Below are 22,404 nucleotides of genomic sequence, written 5' to 3' on the forward strand. Positions count from 1 at the left end.
CTCGCGGCTAGGTGTTTTACTGAGAGTGCAGGGAGAACAGCGCTAACTAGCACTGTGTAAGTGCTGCAGTGTGTTGGAATGTTATCCTTAGGTGTTTTGACTACTGGCAGTATGAATTTGAGAAGGATTAATAAAAGTGTTCTCATGCTAATCCTTAGCTATTTTGCGTTGTGCACTGTTTAACATTGCGTGTATGTGTTAATGTGAATGCAGGGAAAACACCACTAATTTGCTACTATTTTGGATGACAGCTGGATTTGGCACTATGGGAAATTGGCTCTCTACCATCTTATTAACACCTCTAAGGTCTTGTACCAGCCTATAATCCCTCCCACCACTCTTCTTTACAGGAAAGATGGGACTGTTGGCTACACTAGCTGTACAAACTAAAATTCCCTGTTGTAACAATTGCTCAATTATGGGATAAACCCCTAATTCTACCTCCTGTTTTAATGGGTACTGGGGAATTTTTGGAGCTTGCCTACCGCTTTTTAAATGTACCATTACGGGACTTACGTTTGCCATTAATCCAGTGTCCTGTCCATCCTTGGTCCAAAGTGAATCTGGCATTTGGGATAACATTTGATCTACCCGAGATGGATTTTCACTTAAACCGGTAGAGTGATACATTATCCTTTGGGGAGTGTCCAACATATCCCTCACCTCGTGCGCAACTCTCTCTGGGATATCTAAAACTACACCATCAGGGGTACAATATATGACACATCCCATCTTACATAACAAATCCCTTCCCAGTAGGTTAGTAGAGGCCGCCGCTGCCAGGAGAAATGAATGCCTGGTATGCAATGGCCTGATAGTGACCTCTATGGATTTTGTTAAAGGATAATGTTGCACTTTACCCATTACGCCCATTGCTGGTACTGTCTCGTTGGTTACCTGTAAAGTAATGGGAGATTTTATCACTGACCTGGTCGCCCCTGTGTCTACAAGAAAAGGATATTTAGTACCAGCTACATCAACCATCATTACCGGTTCTTCCCTAGGACTTCCCATTAACCTGACTATCTGTAGACTACAGGTATGACCTGACCCCTAGCGTTGACTCCCACTCTTCAATAAAGCATTTATGGCCACAATTGGAGCTGGTGATTGTTGGACATTTGCTGGTCTCTGTGTATATCCCTTATGGGGATATCCAGGTACTGCCTGGTTTGGGGGTCTGACCCTCTTCGCCGTACAGTTCCTACTTACATGTCCTGGCTGGTTGCAATTAAAGCACTTCCGTGGGTGTGGTGGATGAAAGGATTGTTGTGTGGGTTGAGCAGGAGGAAAAGGTGGTGGGTATGGGTAAGGATATTAAGGGAGATATGGTGGTTGTGGATAATATGGGAGTTGTGGTTGTGTGTGATAAGTGGGGTAGGGCTGTTTGCGATGGTGTAGGATTAGTAGTTGCAGGTGCAGGTGTGTCTGCTGGCTGTGATGTTACAGTCATTCCTTCTAGAGCTTGGATACTAACAGCCATTAGTTTCTCGCTCTGGGTCTCTCTCTTTTTAGAGATGTTCTTGTCATGTTCAATTGCGGATTCTATGAGGGTGTCTACAGTGACTCCCCTCCAGCCAGGCTGTGAGGTCTGAACCCGGGTCTTTAGGTTCTCTTTAAGACCATCCATGAGTACAGTGACAATCATTCCCCTGTGATGAGTGCTATCTTTAATTTCTTCTAACCCAGTGTACTGGGTGATAGCCTGCAGAGCCCGGTTACAATAATCTTCTGCAGATGCACTCTTTCTGTTTTATGGTGAAAATTTTGCTCCAGTTAACTACTACTGGAAAATATACACCCAATAAAGTTACAATGCGGGAAATGTTACCTTGGTTAATTTCGTCTGTTAAGGGAACATCTCCATCCAATACACAATCCATGATAAATTTAGTCAGTATTGCGTGGAAGACAAGCCCTTAACACCAATCTTTGTTGGTTGGCTCGTGAGAACTACCCAAATCATTCATTATGGAATTTAGCTCCGCTCTTGTCCAAGGACAATGCATTGCTACTTCCCTTGTGGGCGCTACACCGTTCGCATCCGCATTCGGAACAGTTATTGTCCGGATGGGATGCAGACCGGCCACACTGCTACTTTTGACCTTATTACCAGGCTGGGGGTTTAGTCTGTTACTGCTATGTATAGGGTTAACAACTTCCTCTACGGGTGCAGTGGATGTTAACACTTCCTGTACTATCACTTGTGCTTGCCGTGGTGGAGCATCTAACATGTGTACAGCATGGGAATGGCAGACATAACAATAGGCTCATCATCCACATCATAAACATTTTCCTTATGGTTACTTTAGGGAGGGTACAAATTACTTGTTACATTTTTATGGTTTTTTTCAACAACTGTACCTGCACTCCCATCCGCATAGGGCGGCAGCGGTGCGCGTGAACCACTGGCAATACCTTCCACAATGCTACCTTGCAGCACGTGCACGCTATCACGCGGCACGCACGCACCGCAGTTTAGCGATGCAGGTCTACTTTCCGGTATCGTGCTCACGACGCTAGTTTGCATCGCTTGCACACCTTTAAGCCACACATCCCCTTCATGCTGCCATAATTTTAAACATTCGTTATATTTTACCTTTTTCACTCGAGAACGCACCAGACTGTTCAATACATCCTTATCAAAGCTACCAATTCTGGGAAACGGTCTAACACTCTTCATCGTCATCTTAAACCATACATCACAGTACCTAATTGCATAAGCACCGTACTTAGGCCCTGATTCAGAGCCGGACGCTCTGACAGAGCGCTCGCTCTGAATCAGGGCCGGCCTTCTTGTTTTTTAGAGCGGCCTCCTGGCCGCTCGCATAGCTGTGGGTGACCACCCACAGCTATAGCGAGCAGCCATGAAGATGGTCGCGATGGTCAAGACCATCGTGACCATTGGGCTTGCGACGAGACCCTTGTGGCAGGGTCTCGTTACCGCAAGCCCCAGAGAGATTTCGGCTCTAACAGAGCCGAATCTCTCCCACTGACATCACTCGTGATGTCAATGGGGCCGCCCGCAAATGGAGGCGGTCACATGGGAATGCCTCCGTTTGGGCAGCCGCCCCCCAGCCTGCCCACCAAAGGGGGTGTGCTGTCACTCAACATCGATAGCACGCCCCCTTTGGTACGAGACCCGGAGCGTCGGTTTGCCCGTCGCTATCCGGGTCTCGCACATGCGCACGATGGAGCCGGCTCAGTCATGCGCATGCGCACTGGGCCACCATCGACCCGCTTGCGAGCGGGTCTGAATCAGGCCCTTAGTATGCATAATACGGCGTGTTGACCCAAGCGACGCTTCCATTAGCAGCACATCATTGTCTAACATCTCTACTGTTTGCGTGGCTCCCATCCTGGGACAACAGCTACATTTTTCAATAAAGATTTAAACCTGTGAGAGACACTCAAGACACTTTCACTTACCTGTGGACGTCTTTGAAAAAGGGCGTATCCACAAACCCGATGGAGGACCTCTAGAAGCCTCCACTCACCTATGGAAGAAAAGCTGCTTCCACGCAGAAATCCCTTTTTGACTACATTTCAACCGCTACGGTGTAATACTTACCCTTTGTTTTCCAGTTGATTTCGTCCACCCTCTCATCAGTTCACAATCACACTTTAGCCAAAACTATGCAGTTCAATTACAGTGCTCAAATAAGCCTAACCGATTACTGAATACTGTAATCACACTGAGAGCCGAACCCTAACAAAAATAACTTTACACAAGGCAGGTGTATGGGTTAACGGTAAGCTGCTACCGAGTTACTAGGCCACTCCTTACGCCTAGCACTTAAGGGTCCTACGATACCCTTAACATTTAGGAACAGTGTTACACCCTAAACAAATACTCGCTGTTACACACTTCTTTCCTGAGAAAATACACATTAACCCAGCTATTGGCAAATGCAAAAAAATGAAAATGCAATTCAACTGCTTTGTCTAAAACACGTGGCAGCAAGACCGGAAATACGTGTACGCTATTGTGCGACTAGTCGCATACACAATAATGTGACTACTACACAACACGTATTATGACTCTTACGCTATAATGCGACTTAGCTGCATACACAATAATGCAACTTCCCCTTTTTAACACACAAAACAAAATACAAACAAAAAAAAAACCTATCTACGAAGGAAAACAATCTTTTTCCTCCCTCATCCCTGGATTCTCAATCAGCACTCCTAAAGTCACAGTAACAGGTAGCGCACTCTCAGCAACAATGGTGGTAACAGATTTTGAAGGCACAATGTGTTCTCCTGCCAGGCGCCTCCACCCTTTTGCTGAGAGATCGCTACCAAGCGTTACTGAGTGACCGGTGGCGTGATTAACACTGCGAGCCCCCAACTATTGATACCTAATATAAACCTCTATATGATCCTGCCTATACCTTCTAAACCTCTAGACGATCCTGCCTATACCTTCTAAATCCTGCCTATACCTTCTAGTAGTGTCGCTACTAAGCATATTGAGTCATATAGTAAATAAATGCCTTCAGACTTTGATTGTGTTTCCAAAGCATAAAAAGTTATTATTCAACATAAAAGCAGATGGTTACACACTGTGATCTAAAGACAATTAGCGCAAATAAATCATACAGACCCAAGGTACAGTTGTTACATACGCACGCGTTCTGGGACTAGATACCGGCATCAGCAAGAAACCTCCGTCAACAGAATCAGCAAGAAGACTCTCGATTGGGGTCAGAGAGTGCACATATATACCCTTACAGGGATAGGCAATAGGCAAGTTTGGCATGATTCCATTGGTTCTCCGTCACGATGCTTCTGTTACAGGACAGTTAACAGGTCAATTCAAATGGACACAGGTCAGCCTCTGACAGCCTTTTGTCTCCTCTTTCCCGCTGCATGCAAATCTAAGCTGCTAACATTACAGAGTACATTTTAATATTTTAACTCTCTATAGTCCATAGTTCGCAGATGCATGTTCCGATCTTCTCACCGATGGTACCTGAAATCTGTTGAGACAGAGTAGATCAGTACAACACCAAACACGGTCCGTTTATCATGTACTAAACCTTAGTTGCAGAAAACAGTAATTTCTTTACATGCTGGCATTGTGAATGAATCCTTTTGCGCTATGGAACCATTGCTTTAAGTGTATGTATGCAAGGGAAAACAACGCTAAATAGTGTTGTGTGTCTGGGAGTCTGTGGGATACTTAGTGAGCAGCGCTAAGCTGGAAAGGTATCTTTGAGTGTGTGGGGATTGTATAAGTTGTGTGGGGATTGTATAAAGTGTTGTAATGCGTTTCAGATGCACAGCACAGTTTAACTATATTACACTATCTGCGTTATGAGATTTGTGTTAACCTCGCGGCTAGGTGTTTTACTGAGAGTGCAGGGAGAACAGCGCTAACTAGCACTGTGTAAGTGCTGCAGTGTGTTGGAATGTTATCCTTAGGTGTTTTGACTACTGGCAGTATGAATTTGAGAAGGATTAATAAAAGTGTTCTCATGCTAATCCTTAGCTATTTTGCGTTGTGCACTGTTTAACATTGCGTGTATGTGTTAATGTGAATGCAGGGAAAACACCACTAATTTGCTACTATTTTGCACTGTTCATATTTAAGATTGGCGGTAGAACTGCGCTCTCGTTGACCAGGGGGTGGTGTGTTGTGGTTTCGGGGTGCTGCACCTTTGTGTGGGAGTACCTTTCCCGCACTGAAAACGTATGGGGGTAGGGGGGGTAAGGTGTGCTCTTCCTGCTAGTACTGGTGATGACTTGTGTGTGTTTGTGAGTGGTGTTAATTAGAATGTTTCTTCTGGTGGTGGTGATGTTTTGGGAGTGAGGAGGGTGTGATTGGGTATGGAGTGTAGTTTGGAGTAATGTGAAAAGGGGAATGGAATAGGATCAAAATGAGGCCAGCGAGACACAGTAATTTTGGGCAAAATCTTTTATTGAGTAGTCACAATGCTGCTCTGTTAAGATCCCGGGCAGGTGGGTGGGGTTCAGTGATGAGTGGTGATGAGACTGGGGCGGTAGGTCGACCCTTTTAGGGGGCTCCTTCCCGTGCGGTTCAGTGACCTTGCACGTCACCCCTGCTGGACCTATGGTCGACAGTCTAGGAAGTCTCGGGGGGTGGGGGGATTTGCAGAGTGGGTTGGAACACCTGTGCGGCGTCCCGCGTGTTGGTGTGAGTCTTGGCAGTACTTACCTACCGTTAGGTTTTTTGTTGTGGTGATGTAGGTCGACGTTGCGGCCGTTGCAGATTGGTTGGAAGCTGCAGGTTTGTTGGTGAGCTGGATTAGCGTGTTGCTGGTGTGCTGCAAGTGCACGGCTGTTCTGATTGGTCTGCGGAGGTCAGCGACTGTAGTATGCAGCTGAAATTGGCTCTTGGTCGTGCCACTGGTGGTGCGGAGCCAGAGGTGTGGATGGGTGAGCTGCTGGGAGGCTGGGTTGCAGCGTGTGTGCTGGGACCACCCCTGGGGGGTGGTCTGCCCGGGATACTGATTCAAAAAAAGCCAGGGAGGAGGGGGGATGTGGAAAGTGTGACCGGGATGGAGCTGGTCACTGGCGATGTTGGCTGGGCGGACTTGCGGCCGGATGTGCGGGATGCTCTTATCACTGACGGTCCCTCGTGGAAATGGGGATCGACAGTGGAGACACCCCTGGCCAGGAGTGAGTTGCTGAGCACGCCTGGGAGCAGGGGGGGAGAGGGGCTGGTCCGGGGTGGAGCCGGTCACTGGAGGTGTGAGCGGTGCGGACCAGCAGGCGGGTGGGCTGAGAGCTTTCTGCACTGGTGGTCCCTGGTGGGGATGGGGATCTTTAGTGGAGGTCAGCCTGGATCGGTGTCGGGTTTGATGTGAGGGTCTCCAACGCGTTTCGGCACAGGTGCCTTCTTCAAGGAGGTGTGAGAGGATCAATGCTTCTGAGGTTCTTATGTAGGGCACTTCCGGGGGTGGGGGTGTGATCAGGTGACTCATGGGGCCAACGGTGTGTTTGAAAGGTAATGTGGTGCAGGTGTGTGCAGGGACTTGCTGAATGGTGATGCGGTGCAGGTGTGTGCAGGAACTAGCTGGAGTGATGAATTTAATCAGATTAGGCCACTGGTGTGTTTGATAGGTAATATGGTGCAGGTGTGTGCAGGGACTTGCTGATTGGTGATGCGGTGCAGGTGTGTGCAGGAACTAGCTGGAGTGGTAAGTGTAATCATATTAGGCCAATGGTGTGTTTGAGAGGTAATGCGGTGCAGGTGTGTGCAGGGACTTGCTGGAGTGATAAGTGTAATCATAATGGGCCAATGATGTGTTTGAAAGGTAATGTGGTACAGGTGTGTGCAGGGACTTGCTGATTGGTGATGCGGTCCAGGAGGACGCTCCAGAATTATGGAGGGCGGCCCTCATTCAGAGCGTGCGCTCTGCTCAGAGGGCCTAAGTCTTCTGTGCTCAAGTGCCTTGAGTACTGTGGTTGGGAAACCCAGACAAAGCCTCATTCATGAACTAGCTTTATCACTCAAAACGAGTGATAAAACTCGCCGTGTATGATAACTGGTGCTCCAGCCAACCAGCTTGAAACTGTCATCTGTTTGAAAAATCACAGTTGGGAGCTGACTGGCTGGACCACCATTTATCATACACTGCGAGTTTTATCAAACATTTTGAGTGAATGAGGCCCATACAGACAGACACAGTTTCTCGCTTATTATATAGATAATTTCCTGATATAGCGGACACAGCGAATCGTGTGTCAGCGTCAGCAGTGCACCACCGTAACATTAATGTTGTTATGTTATGCTATACTAATTTATATGTGCTGAAATGCTGCCTTACTTATGCTCAACAATTTGGAAGTGCAATCTTTAAGAAGGAGTAGGGATATCTACAATTATTACTCAGACTACAGATCATAGCCATGCTGTGTTGGGATCATTCACACTCATTTACACTGAGGCAGCGCACATGAGTGAGATATTAACAGAGCCTTCTGGGTAGGAACATCTATGAATATATTATACTAAATATATCATACCCATATCACCTTGCAGAAGTAGAAAATATATGCTCTATACAATTTAATTGGAGGGAAAGAGAAATTTTACCAGCAACTTTATATTTTTAAAATAAATAACACATTATTCCCAACTGCTTTATTTTCTTACATGTGTAATAAATCAGATACTAGATCTAACCTCCTCATTTAAAATTAAACCCCATATTTGACTAACCCATACCCCAAATGAGACCACCATACTCCCTCAATAAAATAATTTATGCCTCAGATGTGATATTCCTTGCTCATTAAAAATTAGACCCCATAAGTGACACCCTTCTCCCACATCAAAAATCGTACCTACATCTGACAACCCTTTCCTCATTAAAATCATACCCCAGATTGCCCCCCTCCTCTTCATTAGAAATCAGAATCCAGATCTGACCCCCCCCCCCATAATAATAATTTTGCATATGAAAGATAATTAGATATATGTGATTAGGAGCTAATAATTCCTCCTGTTGAAAAGTGTTAAACTATTGAGGATATTTTATAAACTTCCAATTTGTATAATGCAGACTATTTGTAGGACAGACACAGAGTCCTCTTTTGACCAATTATCCGAATCCTGAATAAAATATCTAAACTGCTAATTTGCACCTTGCAGTTAATGTTAATATACATGTATAATGTGGAGAACTCAATGTCTATTGCCATACATGATTAATCCACTATGTGTGTGTGGGGCTCCACATAGCTGCTAATTCAGGACATGCGGCTATAGTAAAAAAGTTTACTGAATGTGCCAAATTATCAGTACATGACATAGTGTATTATATAATAGCCTCCTGGTTGCCAATTTATGAGTTATCTATGAATTCAATGTATATATAGGGCTCCATCTAGCTGCCAAATCATGATATGCAGCTATAGTGGATACATCTACAGAGTATGCCCACATAATGACCACAGGACACATTGAATTACATTATCGCCTCCTGGTGGCCAATTTACGAATGGCCTAATACAAACTAGAGAGCATCCGTTTATCTGTATGTTATCACAGAGATTTTCACTATACTACTGTATATTATATATGTGAATATGCGCTTAAAATACAATTTAAATATTTCTACAAGTCTACCCACAATCTAGTGGGGTATTTGAAGACTTAAGGTGCATATCCACTACATGAGTGTAGAACAACTGTACGATTACACCATCGTAATCGTTCATCACCCTGTGCAGTGGATAATGTGCCCACACTGAACGATATGTCGTTCAGTGCAAGCACCCTCCCTCATCCCCGCACATGCACAACCTGTCGATATCGGTTGGCCTGCCTGTTCAGGTGATGACAGACGCCGGCAATGACCAGCGGGGCCGTACATTGCTGGTCGATGCCGGCATATTCACTGAACGATTAATGAACGATTGAACGATAACAATGTTGTAAACTTTCAATCGTTCATTTTTATCATGTAGTGGATATGCACCCTTTAGAGGATCTCTGAACATAGCTATCTCCAATACGTGTATACTTATAGTCTCTCTATTCCCTGCTAGTTATATATTGTGGTATATACTATTGGCCATTCTGACTATACAGTTTATTTCCCATCCAAAAATTTAAAATAATTTATTATTGGTTCTGTCTAGGAGTTGAGTACTGAATTAGGAATTTATTCCAGATATTCTCTATATATTCCTATTTATGTCACCCTATCCTGGGGGCGGATTAACTGAGTGTAATACCTACAATAAAATTACAATATTAGACTACCCAGTTTGTTTTCAAATTATATTTATGACAATAAAAGTTATGTATTATATATGGTAAATGTGCACCACACACGACAATCTTTTCCTTATTCTTGGATTATTTTGAACAATTGAGATATAACCTACAATATATATACACAGATAGAAATTATCTATACCTGAATGTATGAGTATTGCAACAGATATTTCTATGAAACTGCAATCCTTTTGAATACAATATATATAAGGCTGCAAATTATAAATCAATAAAACAGATTATTTTCAAATGATCCAGGGTGATTTCGGGTGCACAATAATTTGAAGACTACATCTGACACCCTTCTCTGACATCAAAAGCCTTAGCCTACATCTGTCAACTAATTCCTCATTAAAATCATACCCCAGATTGCCCCCAATTAGAAATCATAAGCCAGATCTGACACCCCCAGTAATAATAATACCCTAAGAGGGTTATTCAATATGAAACGTTAACTTCACTGTCGAAGTTAACGTTTCATATCGGAGTTTTTACCTGCGTTAAAGTATCGGCGCGCGCCCGCTTATCCCCGTATTCAATATAAAATTAACGAAAATGGGAGCCTCCGAACTTGGATTTGCGTAAAGTTACGAATTTTTCCTTAAAAAAATTGTAAGACCCCCCTAAAGTTGTAAAAACATGGGGGATCACTATGGGTACCCCTGTTTTAGCCTTTAAATGAAAGTCGGGGATTTAAATAGCCGCAGCAGGTGTTTTTTCCCGACATTGAAGAAGTGATGCAGAAGAGCACTTAGGTTATTTTTTTCCATTTTTTTTTAAGTGGTCCCATCAAATTAAAATGGGTACTAGCATATTTTGATGTCCCTAAGGTAAGTTTTTAAAAATTCTGCATTTGTGCACCTGCCGCTATAATTCTATTCTAGAAAACATCTGCCGCATACTTGCAGAATAGCCCTGAATCTATTTCCCTATTGTTAATCATTTTTTTCCCATTTTTTTTTTTTCATCCCAATTTTTAAATTCATTTTTTGGGGTGTCCCTATTTTTTTTTTTTTACTTTTTTTGACATAGTTCTTTTTTAAATGTCATTCCCAGGGGTGCAGGCTATTTGTTTTAAGCCTGCACCCTTAAACCCCAATTCTGCACTTTTTTTCGACACCTTTTCAATGGTGAAAAGTTATCACCGTTTTTTATCAAAGACTTTTCAAAACTGCGATTAGTCTTTGAAATTGAATACGGTGTAAACCTAAAACCTGTGATAATGACGTCATAAATGCGATATTAACGCAAAAACAATGTTATCGCTCGCATATTGAATACCCCTATAAGTCTGCAAGCCTACCTCCCTCATTGCATAACATACCCCAAATCTGCAAACCCCTATAGATCCCTTATTTATAGTCATGCCCCTTTCCCATAGTTGCCTACTCTCCTGCTGTCATGATTGTAAATCATATATCCTGGATTCTTCACTGCAGGTCAACTCAACCTGCTGGGGCACCAACAAGGAGTTGCTGAGCAAAGACAGTGATTATCTGCAGTCACTGTGACTGCTGTCATTGCTTAGGAGCCTCTGCTGTCCTTGCTCTTGAGCTCCTTGGTGGTGCCCGAGCAGGATGATCACAGTGTCTTTTTATCTGTATTCTGCAGTGTGTTACAGCGCTGATGCTGCTGCTAGTGTGAGCTGTGACTGATGGTCAGAATTTTTATTAGTAATCTTTAGTTAAAATACAGTGGGAGATATTACTCCCAATGTTAGTTCCTCACTGTGAACACACAAAAAGGACAACAAAAAGTTGTAAAATCTGTTTTTTTACCAAAAGATCATTAAAGTAAGTCTGTAATTTCTTATCATATGTGTTAAACCAATAGTATTTAGGTGAAATATAGGTTCAAAAGTATTTGAACAATACATATGTAAAATAGAACATCAAAATAATAGCTACCTTGATAAATATGATCTAAAGCAGGGGGTGGGGAACCTTTTTTCTGCCGAGGGCCATTTTGATATATATAAAACATTAGTCGCAGGCCACGCCCCCTGCATGTGACATCACACGGGCAGGGCCACAATTGCCGGTGATTACAGCAATGCCCAGAGCATCTTGAGGATGCTCCAGGGAGCTGTAAGGGAAGCGGTGTCACAGTTTGAAGCATCCTAAGGACATTCAAGGTGACACTGCTGCATATATTCTGACTGCAGGATGCCATTCTAGGCACCCTGCTAGCCAGATGAGGTTAGCAGAAAAAAGCTCAGAGGGCCAGACCAAATGATTCTGGGGGCCCCGGGCCTGAGATTCCCCATCCCTGTTCTAAAGATAAGTATATTTTATGTAGCTGGTTAATACAGTGATTTGTTGTACACTATAAGCAGCCTTTTTAAATAAATATTTATCCCAAACACAATTTCTCGACGTAGCTCACGTGACCAATAAGTATGATGTAGTTACAGATCATTTCTCAGATTAGAGGAAGTTGTGTTTAATTAGAATATATCTGGTGTCTGTAATGATTTGGAGGATACTATAAAGGTATGGAGAACAGAACAGCCAATAAATATAGGTAGGGCCTAAAAGTTACAAGCAGTCCAGTTTTCACAATTAAATAATACAGGTTTTTGGAAGACTGACAATTTCCACTGGAGCCAGCCCTGGAACCTGTGTAATTTAAGACTGTTCCCATTTTTAGGGATTGTGACACAGTGTGTGGCCCCGACGAAGTTCAAACCTAGGCATAAACCTAATTCTGGTCAAACTACACCAACATTCCAAATTTGGTGGAGCTAGGTCCAAAACTCTGGCCGTACATAAAAGACAGACAAACGCGCTTTCTCGCTTATTATATTATTATTTTTTGTCTCTCTATTTCAGGCAGCCAGCATCAGATATACAGGAAATCAGATTGCCTATTTATTATGGGGTAGGTGACACACAAAGCTTGTGGGTCTGAGTCAGACGCATCCACGGTTGATTTTCTGTGTGACTGAATCTTTGTACTTTCTTTAATATTCAAATGTGGTGTGTCACCTGAAGCCTGTACGACTGAATGCACTAAGCCTATCCCGCCATCTGTGATAGCGTCCATGTAAGCAGCCGTTATCATTAGTATCTGAATCTCCGCCAGCCCCATGCTTGGTGTAAATGATCTGTCTGAAAAGGAGTCGGATTACCGTGCAACCACTACAAAGACGCATCAACATTTTAATACATGCCCAGAAGTTGCCTATGACACTCCCATAAAGTTCCTATGGAAATGCACTTTACAGTGTGACAGTACTCCCCGCCCAGTTACCGTCCATTTCACGCTAACCTGTTACCGCTCATGAACGCACACAAACAGAGATACATGCGTCTTCAAAATAAAAATGCAGATTGTGTGTATGCCCCCTGTATCTATTGCTACATTTAAAACAGAGCCATAACTAGAGGTGTGCAAGTGGTGTTGTTGCAGAGAGCACAGAGCTCTGGGGAAGGCACAGTCGGTGTTCCATGGCCCCTTCTTCTGGTTAGCCAGGATCACTGCTGCAGTGCCGCCTGTCCAGCTGCTCGGAGCGTACTCAGGGGGAGATGTATGAAGGTGTGATAGTGGGGAAAAAGGTAACTGCACACGTTAAGTGCTGCAGTTACCGCTTTTCTGCATGTAGCAATGCAACAAGGCAATTAGAATGTATCTGAGCCGCTATCCCTAGTGGGGAGGCAATCAACGGCAGCTATCGATTTATTTTCAACAGCTGTAACTGTCGTTGCTGCACCACACAGCACTGTCCTTGGCTGTCAGTTCCGACAGCCATGGATTGTGCATAAAAAACAATTAATTTTTTTTTACTATTAGCAGCGGGTGGCGCTGGGAGTTTCTGACCGGTGCATGTGCTGGCTCAATGCAAGCGCCTGTCAGAAGCCGAAAGAGGGAATGTGCAAATCGTCAGCCAGGTGATTTAGCACTCTCCCTCTTCGACAAACGAGGAGATGATACATGTGGGTGGTTATCTGGACCTGCTTTGCCGCGTATTATAGGCAAAACAGGTCCAGGCATTTAACGGCCGTTAGCCTCCCCTTCATACTGTGCATCTCCCCCTCAGTTCTCTGCCCCACCCCCACTGCATGACGTCATGATGTCATGTGCTCAGGGCAGGAACAGGCGCACTGCAATCCTGTTACTCTGCTGATTTAAAGTGCGCCTGTCACCACAGGGATCCCAAAAAAAGTTTGTTATGGGACCTAGAAATATCTAGTTACTTTCTGAAGGGCATGCTCAACATTTGTTTGCTCTGTACAGATATACAATGGCCAATAAAGCACTAATGGCATGAATCAGTTGGCCCACTGATACATCCTAGTTATAATGAGTGGCAAGTAGGGAACATCAGTGAAAGCCATCAAGTACAGATCGAATCACTCATCTGACAGACCATCACTGACTTATAATGATACAGTCTCTATGTCTCCATTATATATTCTTCTAGGATACTTTATACTGCACATCATGTTCTTCTTGATGAGCTTTATTATAACATTCTGGATTATCATCCCGATACAGCAGGGAAATGGATTGGTGGTTCTACAGGTGCTCGGATACACAGTGTAAGAAGCCTAACGTACTTTGTATGTATGTCTCACTTACGTAGTTTAAGTATTACTGCACCTAAAATATATGCTGTTGTGGAAAGCTGATTTTGGTAAGGTGGATGATTTACACTAGTGGTAGAAGTAGAGAAGGGGGGCACAAGTAGCGATGGCAATCAGTGGGGTGTCCATCGATGGACCCTTTGGTGATTTCCATCGATAGGTTACACCCCCTTGATGTGCAGCTGGTGGTACTGCAGGCCTCCGGCCAATCAAAAATGGGGATGGGATTTAGTGACTGCTGGGAGGCGGGGCTAAGCTCCGTCCTGAGAAGGAAAAAATAAATAAACATGGTCTCCCTCTCCTCCATCGATGGTGGAGAACCATTGGTTCTCTGCCATCGATGGCAAAAATAGTTAATATCAGTTGACCACCATAATTAGCCTTTTGCCCTATCGCTGCTGTCCTGAGTGTAAGCTGACTTTTCATAGTAATGGAACTACAAGGGCCAACTTGCCCAATGACAGGACATGCGCTGCAGTTTCCCCTACACTGAAGAGCCACCAACACTAGCTGTACACTAGTATACCTTATGAGACAATGCTTTGCTCAAGACTTTGCTGCAAGTTCAGCTTTTTGGTTTGTGCAGTATGGTACAGTGGGGCGGAGCTTGCCCAGGAGCAGAGTCCATGATCTGTGGCTCTTCTAGCAATACTATGTAGACTAAGGCCTGTATTCAATTTGAGCCGAGCCGTGATGCTTTTTCGCCTCCCGGACTTTTCGCCTACTTCGCCTGTTTTGCAGGTGGAAAAAGTATCACGCGCGTGCCCGCGTATCGCCGTATTCAATTTGAAAGTAATCGAAAATGGGACCCGGCGAAACTTAAGTAAGTGGAAAGTACTGTCAGCTTTGGGGAAATCAGCCTTACACACCCCAAAAGATCCTCTGACATGGGGGTTAGTTATGGTACCCCCCAGTTTGGCTTGCTGAAGGTATATGGTGTTTTTAAATGGGCTCAATAGCTGCTAAATAGCATTTTTGTATAAGTGGTGAAGAATAGTATTCAGGAGGTTTTTTTGCAGAAAATAACTTATCCCAGGAAATTTGGGATACAGCATATGTTAAAGTTGCTAAAGTTAAGTTGAAAAAATTGTGAAAAATCCACCTGCTGCAATCCCCTGCAATGAAAAAAACACCTGGGGCATACTTGGGGACCCCCCCAGAGTCAAGTTCGCTAGTTTTTAAGTTTGTCCCCAAACTTTTTTTTTTCGCCCCCAAATTCAAAGTGATTTTTTTTTACTTTTTTGACACAGGACTGTCTGAAGGCTGCACGGGGGTTCCCGCAATGTTGCACCCCAAAACCCCAATTCTGCACTTTTTTCCGCCTGCTATTCATAGGCGAAACTTTTCCGCCTATTACATTGCATTGACTTTCCACCTAGGCGGAAAGTCTTTCAAATTGAATACGGAGTAAAATCAAAACAGGCGAAAATGACGTCATTGGTGAAAAGTTTTCGCCAAAAACACGCAAAAACGGCTTTTCGCTCCAAATAGTACAAGAGTCACCTGATGTCAAAAGGGTTCTTTTCCCGAGTGTAGACATAATGTATCATTCACAAGGCTGAACTGTGTCCAATAGGGCCGGACTGCCCATCTGGCACTTCTGGCAAAAGCCTGGCCGAGCAGCTGCGCCTCCTGGGGTTCTGTTTAGCCTGCATGCAGAGAGACCGGGGCATGCTGCGAGACTACAACCCCGTGAGGTGTAACCACGCCCCCATGAAGTGCAAGGAGTGGCCACGCAGTGCATGCGCTCACACAGTGGGATGCTGGGGCTGTTCTTTGGTATCCAAATAGGTACACTAGTTGTCCAGTAAGCCTCTAATGGAATGAGTAAGCAAGACATAATACAGATGGCCCACTAGTCAGGTCCACAATAGTTAATATGGACCGAGCCCCACATCCCAGCCAGCCACTGTCCATAAGTATCAGAACATAAAATTTTTACACACAGATTATACATTGCTCATTGTTGGTAAGTTGACATTCACGGCAATTGTCAGAAATATCATAAAATACTTTAAATTATATTCTACATATGAAACAAGTTAGTGCGTGGGTCTCGATCAAACAGTTAATGATGAAAGCGGGTGGGGCCATGGAAGTCAACTTTTTAAGATGATTATATATGACTGAAAAATGTTATGCATAGACATGGGTAGGGACAGCGTAAGCAAAAATAGTGGAGGGCAATGAATGTATGACAGAGCTGTCTACCTTGAGTGGGGCAGCGATGTTTTCAAGTTCTGTCCACTACAAAACACAGCACGTCAGGGGTCACAATGAAAGGAAGGCGTCATCATGACCCGGACACTACTTGATCACTGTGATGAAGCAGTTCACATGATGGCCATACCCACCTTTCTGCCTATCTTTTCCTTGGTGTTTTGCTTGGCTTGGGGGAGGTCTCCCCATAATTTGGGAGTCTCCCAGACATTCTGAGGGAGTAGGCTAATATACCTTTCATACATTTTTATAGTGCTTTAGATTCACTCCTAAATGTCCCTCTATTTACTGGAATGGGATTCTAAAAAGCAAAAATAAACATACTCATAAATGTATATTAATGGACTTTTCGTTTGTTTGTTTTTTAGAACATGCTAGGTGAGGGACTTTTACATTTTATCTTCTCATTGCACTTCTGTTTGAAAATTGAGACAAAATACCTATAGAATTTGTGTGTATCAGAAAAGTAATTGAGATTACAGTTAGTGCCACTCAGAGTCTAATATATGTATGTATGTATGTATGTATGTCTTAAAAAAAAGTACAAGAAATTTGACCGCATTGTATCCAAGCAAGATATAGGCTTCATACTACTGTTGTTCATTTTTTATTTTTTATGTTGGTAGTATACTTCTTTGGTGTTCCTGATTGGTGAGTGTTTATAGCTGTCTTTCATTCTTGTTGCAGGCTGGGAATAGTCCTCATGATAGCGGTCACTGTTTCCCAGGTCCTGGCTGCTCAATTTCTTTTTCTTCAGGATAAAATCTCACCCACTGATAAGAACAAACCGTTGGCCATCAACAACAGGTACATCTTACTGATTTAAGAGACATCTCTTGTAGCAGGGATAGGCTGGAGCATGTGCATACTGATAATGATGAAACCAAGTGTATGGATTGGGCTAGTGTGTACAAATCAGCATACAGTTGGTTATCTGTATATGCAATGTGGGAGTAATTACAGCCAACTTGCTTCAACTCTATATTAGCCACTTATAAAAAATTCTAGCATTTAATCCAATATTTCCAACAGGAAAGCAGCAAATGTGTTTGCGGCATTTCTGATATGTGTTGCAGTTGCAATGTACGAACATCACAAGCGTCCTTATGTCATTCCAGCATTGTCCCCGCCAGCATTGTCCCCGCCAGCATTGCTATGTCCTATGTCCCCGCCAGCATTGCTCGGAATTGCCCCCAAAAAGTGGTTTTGGGTTTATATATACAGAAGCCTTTCTGGTGCCTGTGATACCCATGGGCGTACCTCCTCTGAGTAGCGCCCTTCCCGCAGCACTACATATTACCTTGTGCCGGCAAGTGGGTCCTCTTCAGTCTTGTTGTTGACGTATACTACTAAAAATACTTATCCAAAACATAACTTTTTACTGTATGTCAAGATATTAATGGTAAGGTGTATCAAGTATTGCAATTTGATTGTGAAATATCTCTGCCACAATCACCTGCATATCAGCATTTTTTATCACTGGTAGGCAGGGTCACATAACTGCCGGGACAGTTCTTTCATTATATAGAGCTGCCTCACCTATGAGAAGACCTCGAAGGTTATGACCTGAGAGTCTTAATGCGCATGCCTGGCCATCTGCTGGGTTTTGTTTGTTTTTTTTAAAAGAAGCCAATAGGCAATACCATCTATAGATGGCTTTCCAGATCTTGATGCATATGGTAACATCATAGCCCCATAGAATCCAATATGTATTGCAGTAAACTTTCAAAATTGGCATTTGTTTTTTTTTAGATTTTATCAATTTAGTGTACGTGATACATTCTGCCCTAGTACTGTACATAGCGTTATTACAGAGAGTGGCCTCCTCACAATTTGATAGCACCCTAGCAGGGGTGTGTGTCTAGGTTGGAATCCTGTTTTACTTGAGGCTTTTTCCACTTTCCCTCCTCCCCCATATACAGTATGTCTAACTGAAATGGGCCTAGAGGAGGCAAGGGGACAGCTCTCCTCCCAGCCTTACTGATGCTGGTGAAAATAAACTCTCTTTTTTATATTTATATATATATATTTGATAAAGTTCTTGACACTTGTATTTTTTTTTCTAGGAGAGGATTTCAGAACTTCAGCTATTTTTTCATGTTCTATTCGGCTATCGTTGGATTGGGAGCATGTTTGATCAGAGTCATATTGAATACTTTGCTGGGGAGCTGGTTACTAGCAAGAATTGATCGTCCACTCTTCCCAAGAGGATATGAAGGTGCAGATATGGGTAAGTACCACTAATCCTGGATCTACCGAATGGTATTGTGATCCTAATGTTTTACACCAATTCTTTAAACTATCATTGTGTCACGAGACAGGACTTCAGGTGCACTTTAAAGACTTGGTCAAATAACCAAACCCAGCAAAGAGTATGCCTCATAGATGAGCAAGTTATTTAAATCCATTCAGTACTTCTCAGGTTGCCATATCTTCAGTCTTAGTTAGCTTGCTGCTTGGACACTGTTGTCCTCTGCTGCTCCTTGTGCTTAGGATCCTCTTCCATTTTCCTGATAACTGATATTCAGCTTTTCCTTTAGTGCTCCCTCGTTCCTGATAACCTTGAGCCTTTTTTGTCATCTGTTCATTCTGCCAATGATGTCCTCATGCCTCATTGTCATCTTTTCATTCGGGATGCAATCGGGAAGTCGGCTGACATTATACCGACAGCTGGCTTCCCGACTGTCATATCCCGGTGAGGGTAAATTTTACCGGCGCCTGGCATCCCGATCGAAGGGATGCCGGGCGCCGCAAGCGGACAGCCGCGGAGGGGGAGGGTTAGGTTTAGGGCTCCCGGGGGGGCTTAGGGTTAGGCACCCCCCTGGGCGGCTAGGGTTAGGCTAGGGGGAGGGAGGGTTAGGGTTAGGCACCCCCGGGAGGGACTTAGGGTTAGGCACCCCCCTGGGGGACTTAGGTTTAGGCAGTGGGGAATGGTAGGATTAGGTTTCATTCTACCAGTGATATTCTCATGCTTTATTGCCATCTGTCCATTCTGTCAGTGATGTATTTGTGCCTCATTGTCATCTGTTAATTCAGCTAGTGATACCCTTGTGCCTCATTGTAATTTGTTCTTACTGGTCACGTCTGGTACTCACATGGAGGGCTACGATCTGCGAGGTGTCCATACCTCCTTATCAGGGTCTCTTGAGTACACCTGTGCCACATTAAACCCTGCACCTCCAGAGTGAGTATCATCTAACCAGACTAACTGCATTGGATCCTTTACATGTAAATTCCTGATACACTGTACTTTGATGAAATATAAAAATGCTATAGCAAGTGATTAATTGAGCATTATTCTGCTTATATAAATTTGCACTTATGTCCCTGCGCCATAACTAGGGTCTTAGAGGCATATTTAATCATATTGCCGGCCTGCCCCCCCTCCCCCATCCCCCCAAAAAATCACTTCCGGCTTTATACCCTCAGCAGCTCTACTGCGAATGCGCCATCTCGAGCCACCACAGAAGCTTGCAAAAGGTAGCCCATAGGCTAATAATGTGGCCTGGGACAAGCACTGGAATGCTTTGCATTCCGGAGCTTGCTAAATCCAGCAGCACACCAGCCCCCATAGAAATCTGTTAGGAATTGAGGAACTGTGGCAGATATCTGCTCCGGACCCTCCATGTTTCATCTTGGGGATACTTAATATTTGTGGGTACCCTCCGACAGTGGTGGACTGGAGCATGAAGGGCCCACAGGGTAATGCAATAATAAAGGCCCACAAAGGGGTGTGGCTAACTAGACTGGAAAAAAGTATTGGTACAACCTATGATCCTTATATATTCTAAAAATAGAATTCTATAAAACTCAAGTTCATATGCTGCAAATTAATGTCTATATAGTAATAAGATCGGGGTAGGAGGCCCTTCTCCTGGAGTAGTTGGAGACCTCTTTACACACAGCAGCCAGGAAACAGCATACCAGTCCAGGGTTTTTGTGCAAGCTAGCCGGAGCTAGATTTTATTTTGCAATATAAAAACTAAACAATACAAATAAATCCTAGCCCATCTGGGCACTAAGTAGACAAAAGGTTCCCTCTCTCAACATGGCAGGGCCTACTACCCTCACCACAACATAGGCATATGCACAGTACTTACAAAGGGTATATCACAGTGTCTCTTGAACAAGCCTGACTGCTTGATCTTCCCAGGTAATGAGACTGTGAGCCAGAGCACTAACACGGCTTATATGAGCCTCTTCCAGGTGCCATCACTAATCAGCCAGCTTTCAGGATGAAAGGCCCAAACACCTGAAACGGCCCTGTGGATGGAGCCCTCACATCCACACCCCCAGGACCCATCACATGGCTTTTACTCAAAGCCCAACTCTCATAAGCCAAAGCACAGACATTTCCTGGGGGTTTTAAAACACAAGTGTCAGAAATCTGGGACCCATATATATTCCATCCCGGACATTTCCAGTGCTTCTATTACGTATCCCCCCCCCTCTGTTTCGCCCTGTGGGGCAGAACAACTGCAGCCCCCAAACAATAATCACGTGACAAAGTTTCTGCATTGGCCGGCTGGCTTCCTGGCCGGTGTTCTACTGTAATCTTAAAGTTTTGCAATGCCAAGAACCACCTCATTATTCTCCCATTGCTCTCTTTTTTCTCTGACGTCCATTTCAAAGGGACATGATCAGTGATCAACCTGAATTTCCTTCCCATCAAGTAGTACCTGAGAGTTTCTAATGCCCACTTTATGGCCAATACTTCTTTCTCAACCATAGCATAGTTTCTCTCATGTACATTCAATTTTCTGCTTAAGTAAATAATAGGGTGTTCTTCACCTTCTTTGCACTGGGACAGGACTGCTCCTATGCCTAAATCTGATTCATCAGTTGCACAACAAACTCCTTGTTAAAAACAGGTGTCATCAGAACTGGTTGGGTACACAATGTTATCTTTAACTTCTGAAAAGCCTTCTCTGCTTCAGGACACCATTTAACCATAATTTTCTGTTTGCCTTTGGTAAGGTACGTCAGTGGGACTGCAATGGTGACAAGATTAGGTATAAATCTCATTTAAATACCCCATGATACCCAAAGAATGCTCTCACCTGCTTCTTATTTAGGGGTAGTGGTCAATTTTGTGCTGACTTCATTTTATTAAGTTGGGGCTTTATCAAACCTCTGCCAATGGCGTATCCAAGATACTTTACTTCTTCCATCCCTAGTCAACATTTATTTGGGTTAGCTGTCAATCCTGCCTTGTAGATGGAGTCCAACACTGCTTGTACTCTGGGAAAGTAGAGTGAGACTGCCAATCAGGACTATATATGATTACATCATCTAGATAAGCAGCAGCATACTGTCTATGGGGCATTAGATTGTTATCCATCATCCTTTGAAAGGTAGCAGGTGCCCCATGTAACCCAAATGGCAACATTTTGTATTGGAACAACCCTTCTGGTGAAGGAAAAGCTGTCTTTTCTTTGGCGGTCTCAGTTAACGGCACTTGCCAATACCCTTTGGTTAAGTCTAGAGTGGCTAAATAACTGGCTGTTCCTAATCTTTCAATTAGTTCATCCACCTTAGGCATTGGATAGGCATTGGACTTTGACACTGTTCAATTTACGGAAATCATTGCAGAAGTGCAAACTCCCGTCAGGCTTTGGATAAGCACAATGGGACTTGACCACTGACTATACGATGCTTCAATTACACCTAATTCCAACATTTTTTTTTATTTCTTTGGACAGTGATTCCCTTTGGGCTTCTGGCAATCTATAGGATTTTAGATTAATATTAACCCCTGGGTCAGTGATTATGTCATGTTTAATGACTGTGGTTTTACCTGGTATGCCTGAAAACAAAACCCTATTTCTGATAAGAAACTCT

General features: G+C 43.7%; 1 protein-coding gene across 3 annotated transcripts in view; it reads left to right on the plus strand.

Moving 5' to 3' along the window:
- The window catches only part of LOC148540508 (stimulated by retinoic acid gene 6 protein-like), a 110,506-nt gene that overhangs the window by 65,291 nt on the left and 22,811 nt on the right, over positions 1 to 22,404 (plus strand). For all 3 annotated transcript variants that reach the window (XR_015869553.1, XM_088444096.1, XM_088444101.1), the window contains exons 13-16: positions 12,589 to 12,637; positions 14,181 to 14,298; positions 17,251 to 17,370; positions 18,630 to 18,793. Coding sequence is in view for 2 of the 3 variants with exons in the window: in XM_088444096.1 (XP_088300222.1) it covers positions 12,589 to 12,637; positions 14,181 to 14,298; positions 17,251 to 17,370; positions 18,630 to 18,793 (451 nt within the window). In the remaining variant the exon portion in view is untranslated. The remainder of the gene's footprint in view (positions 1 to 12,588; positions 12,638 to 14,180; positions 14,299 to 17,250; positions 17,371 to 18,629; positions 18,794 to 22,404) is intronic.

This window comes from Taudactylus pleione, unplaced genomic scaffold, assembly GCF_031769625.1.
Source record: "Taudactylus pleione unplaced genomic scaffold, aTauple2 ptg000019l, whole genome shotgun sequence".
NCBI classification, from domain to species: Eukaryota; Metazoa; Chordata; class Amphibia; order Anura; family Myobatrachidae; genus Taudactylus; species Taudactylus pleione.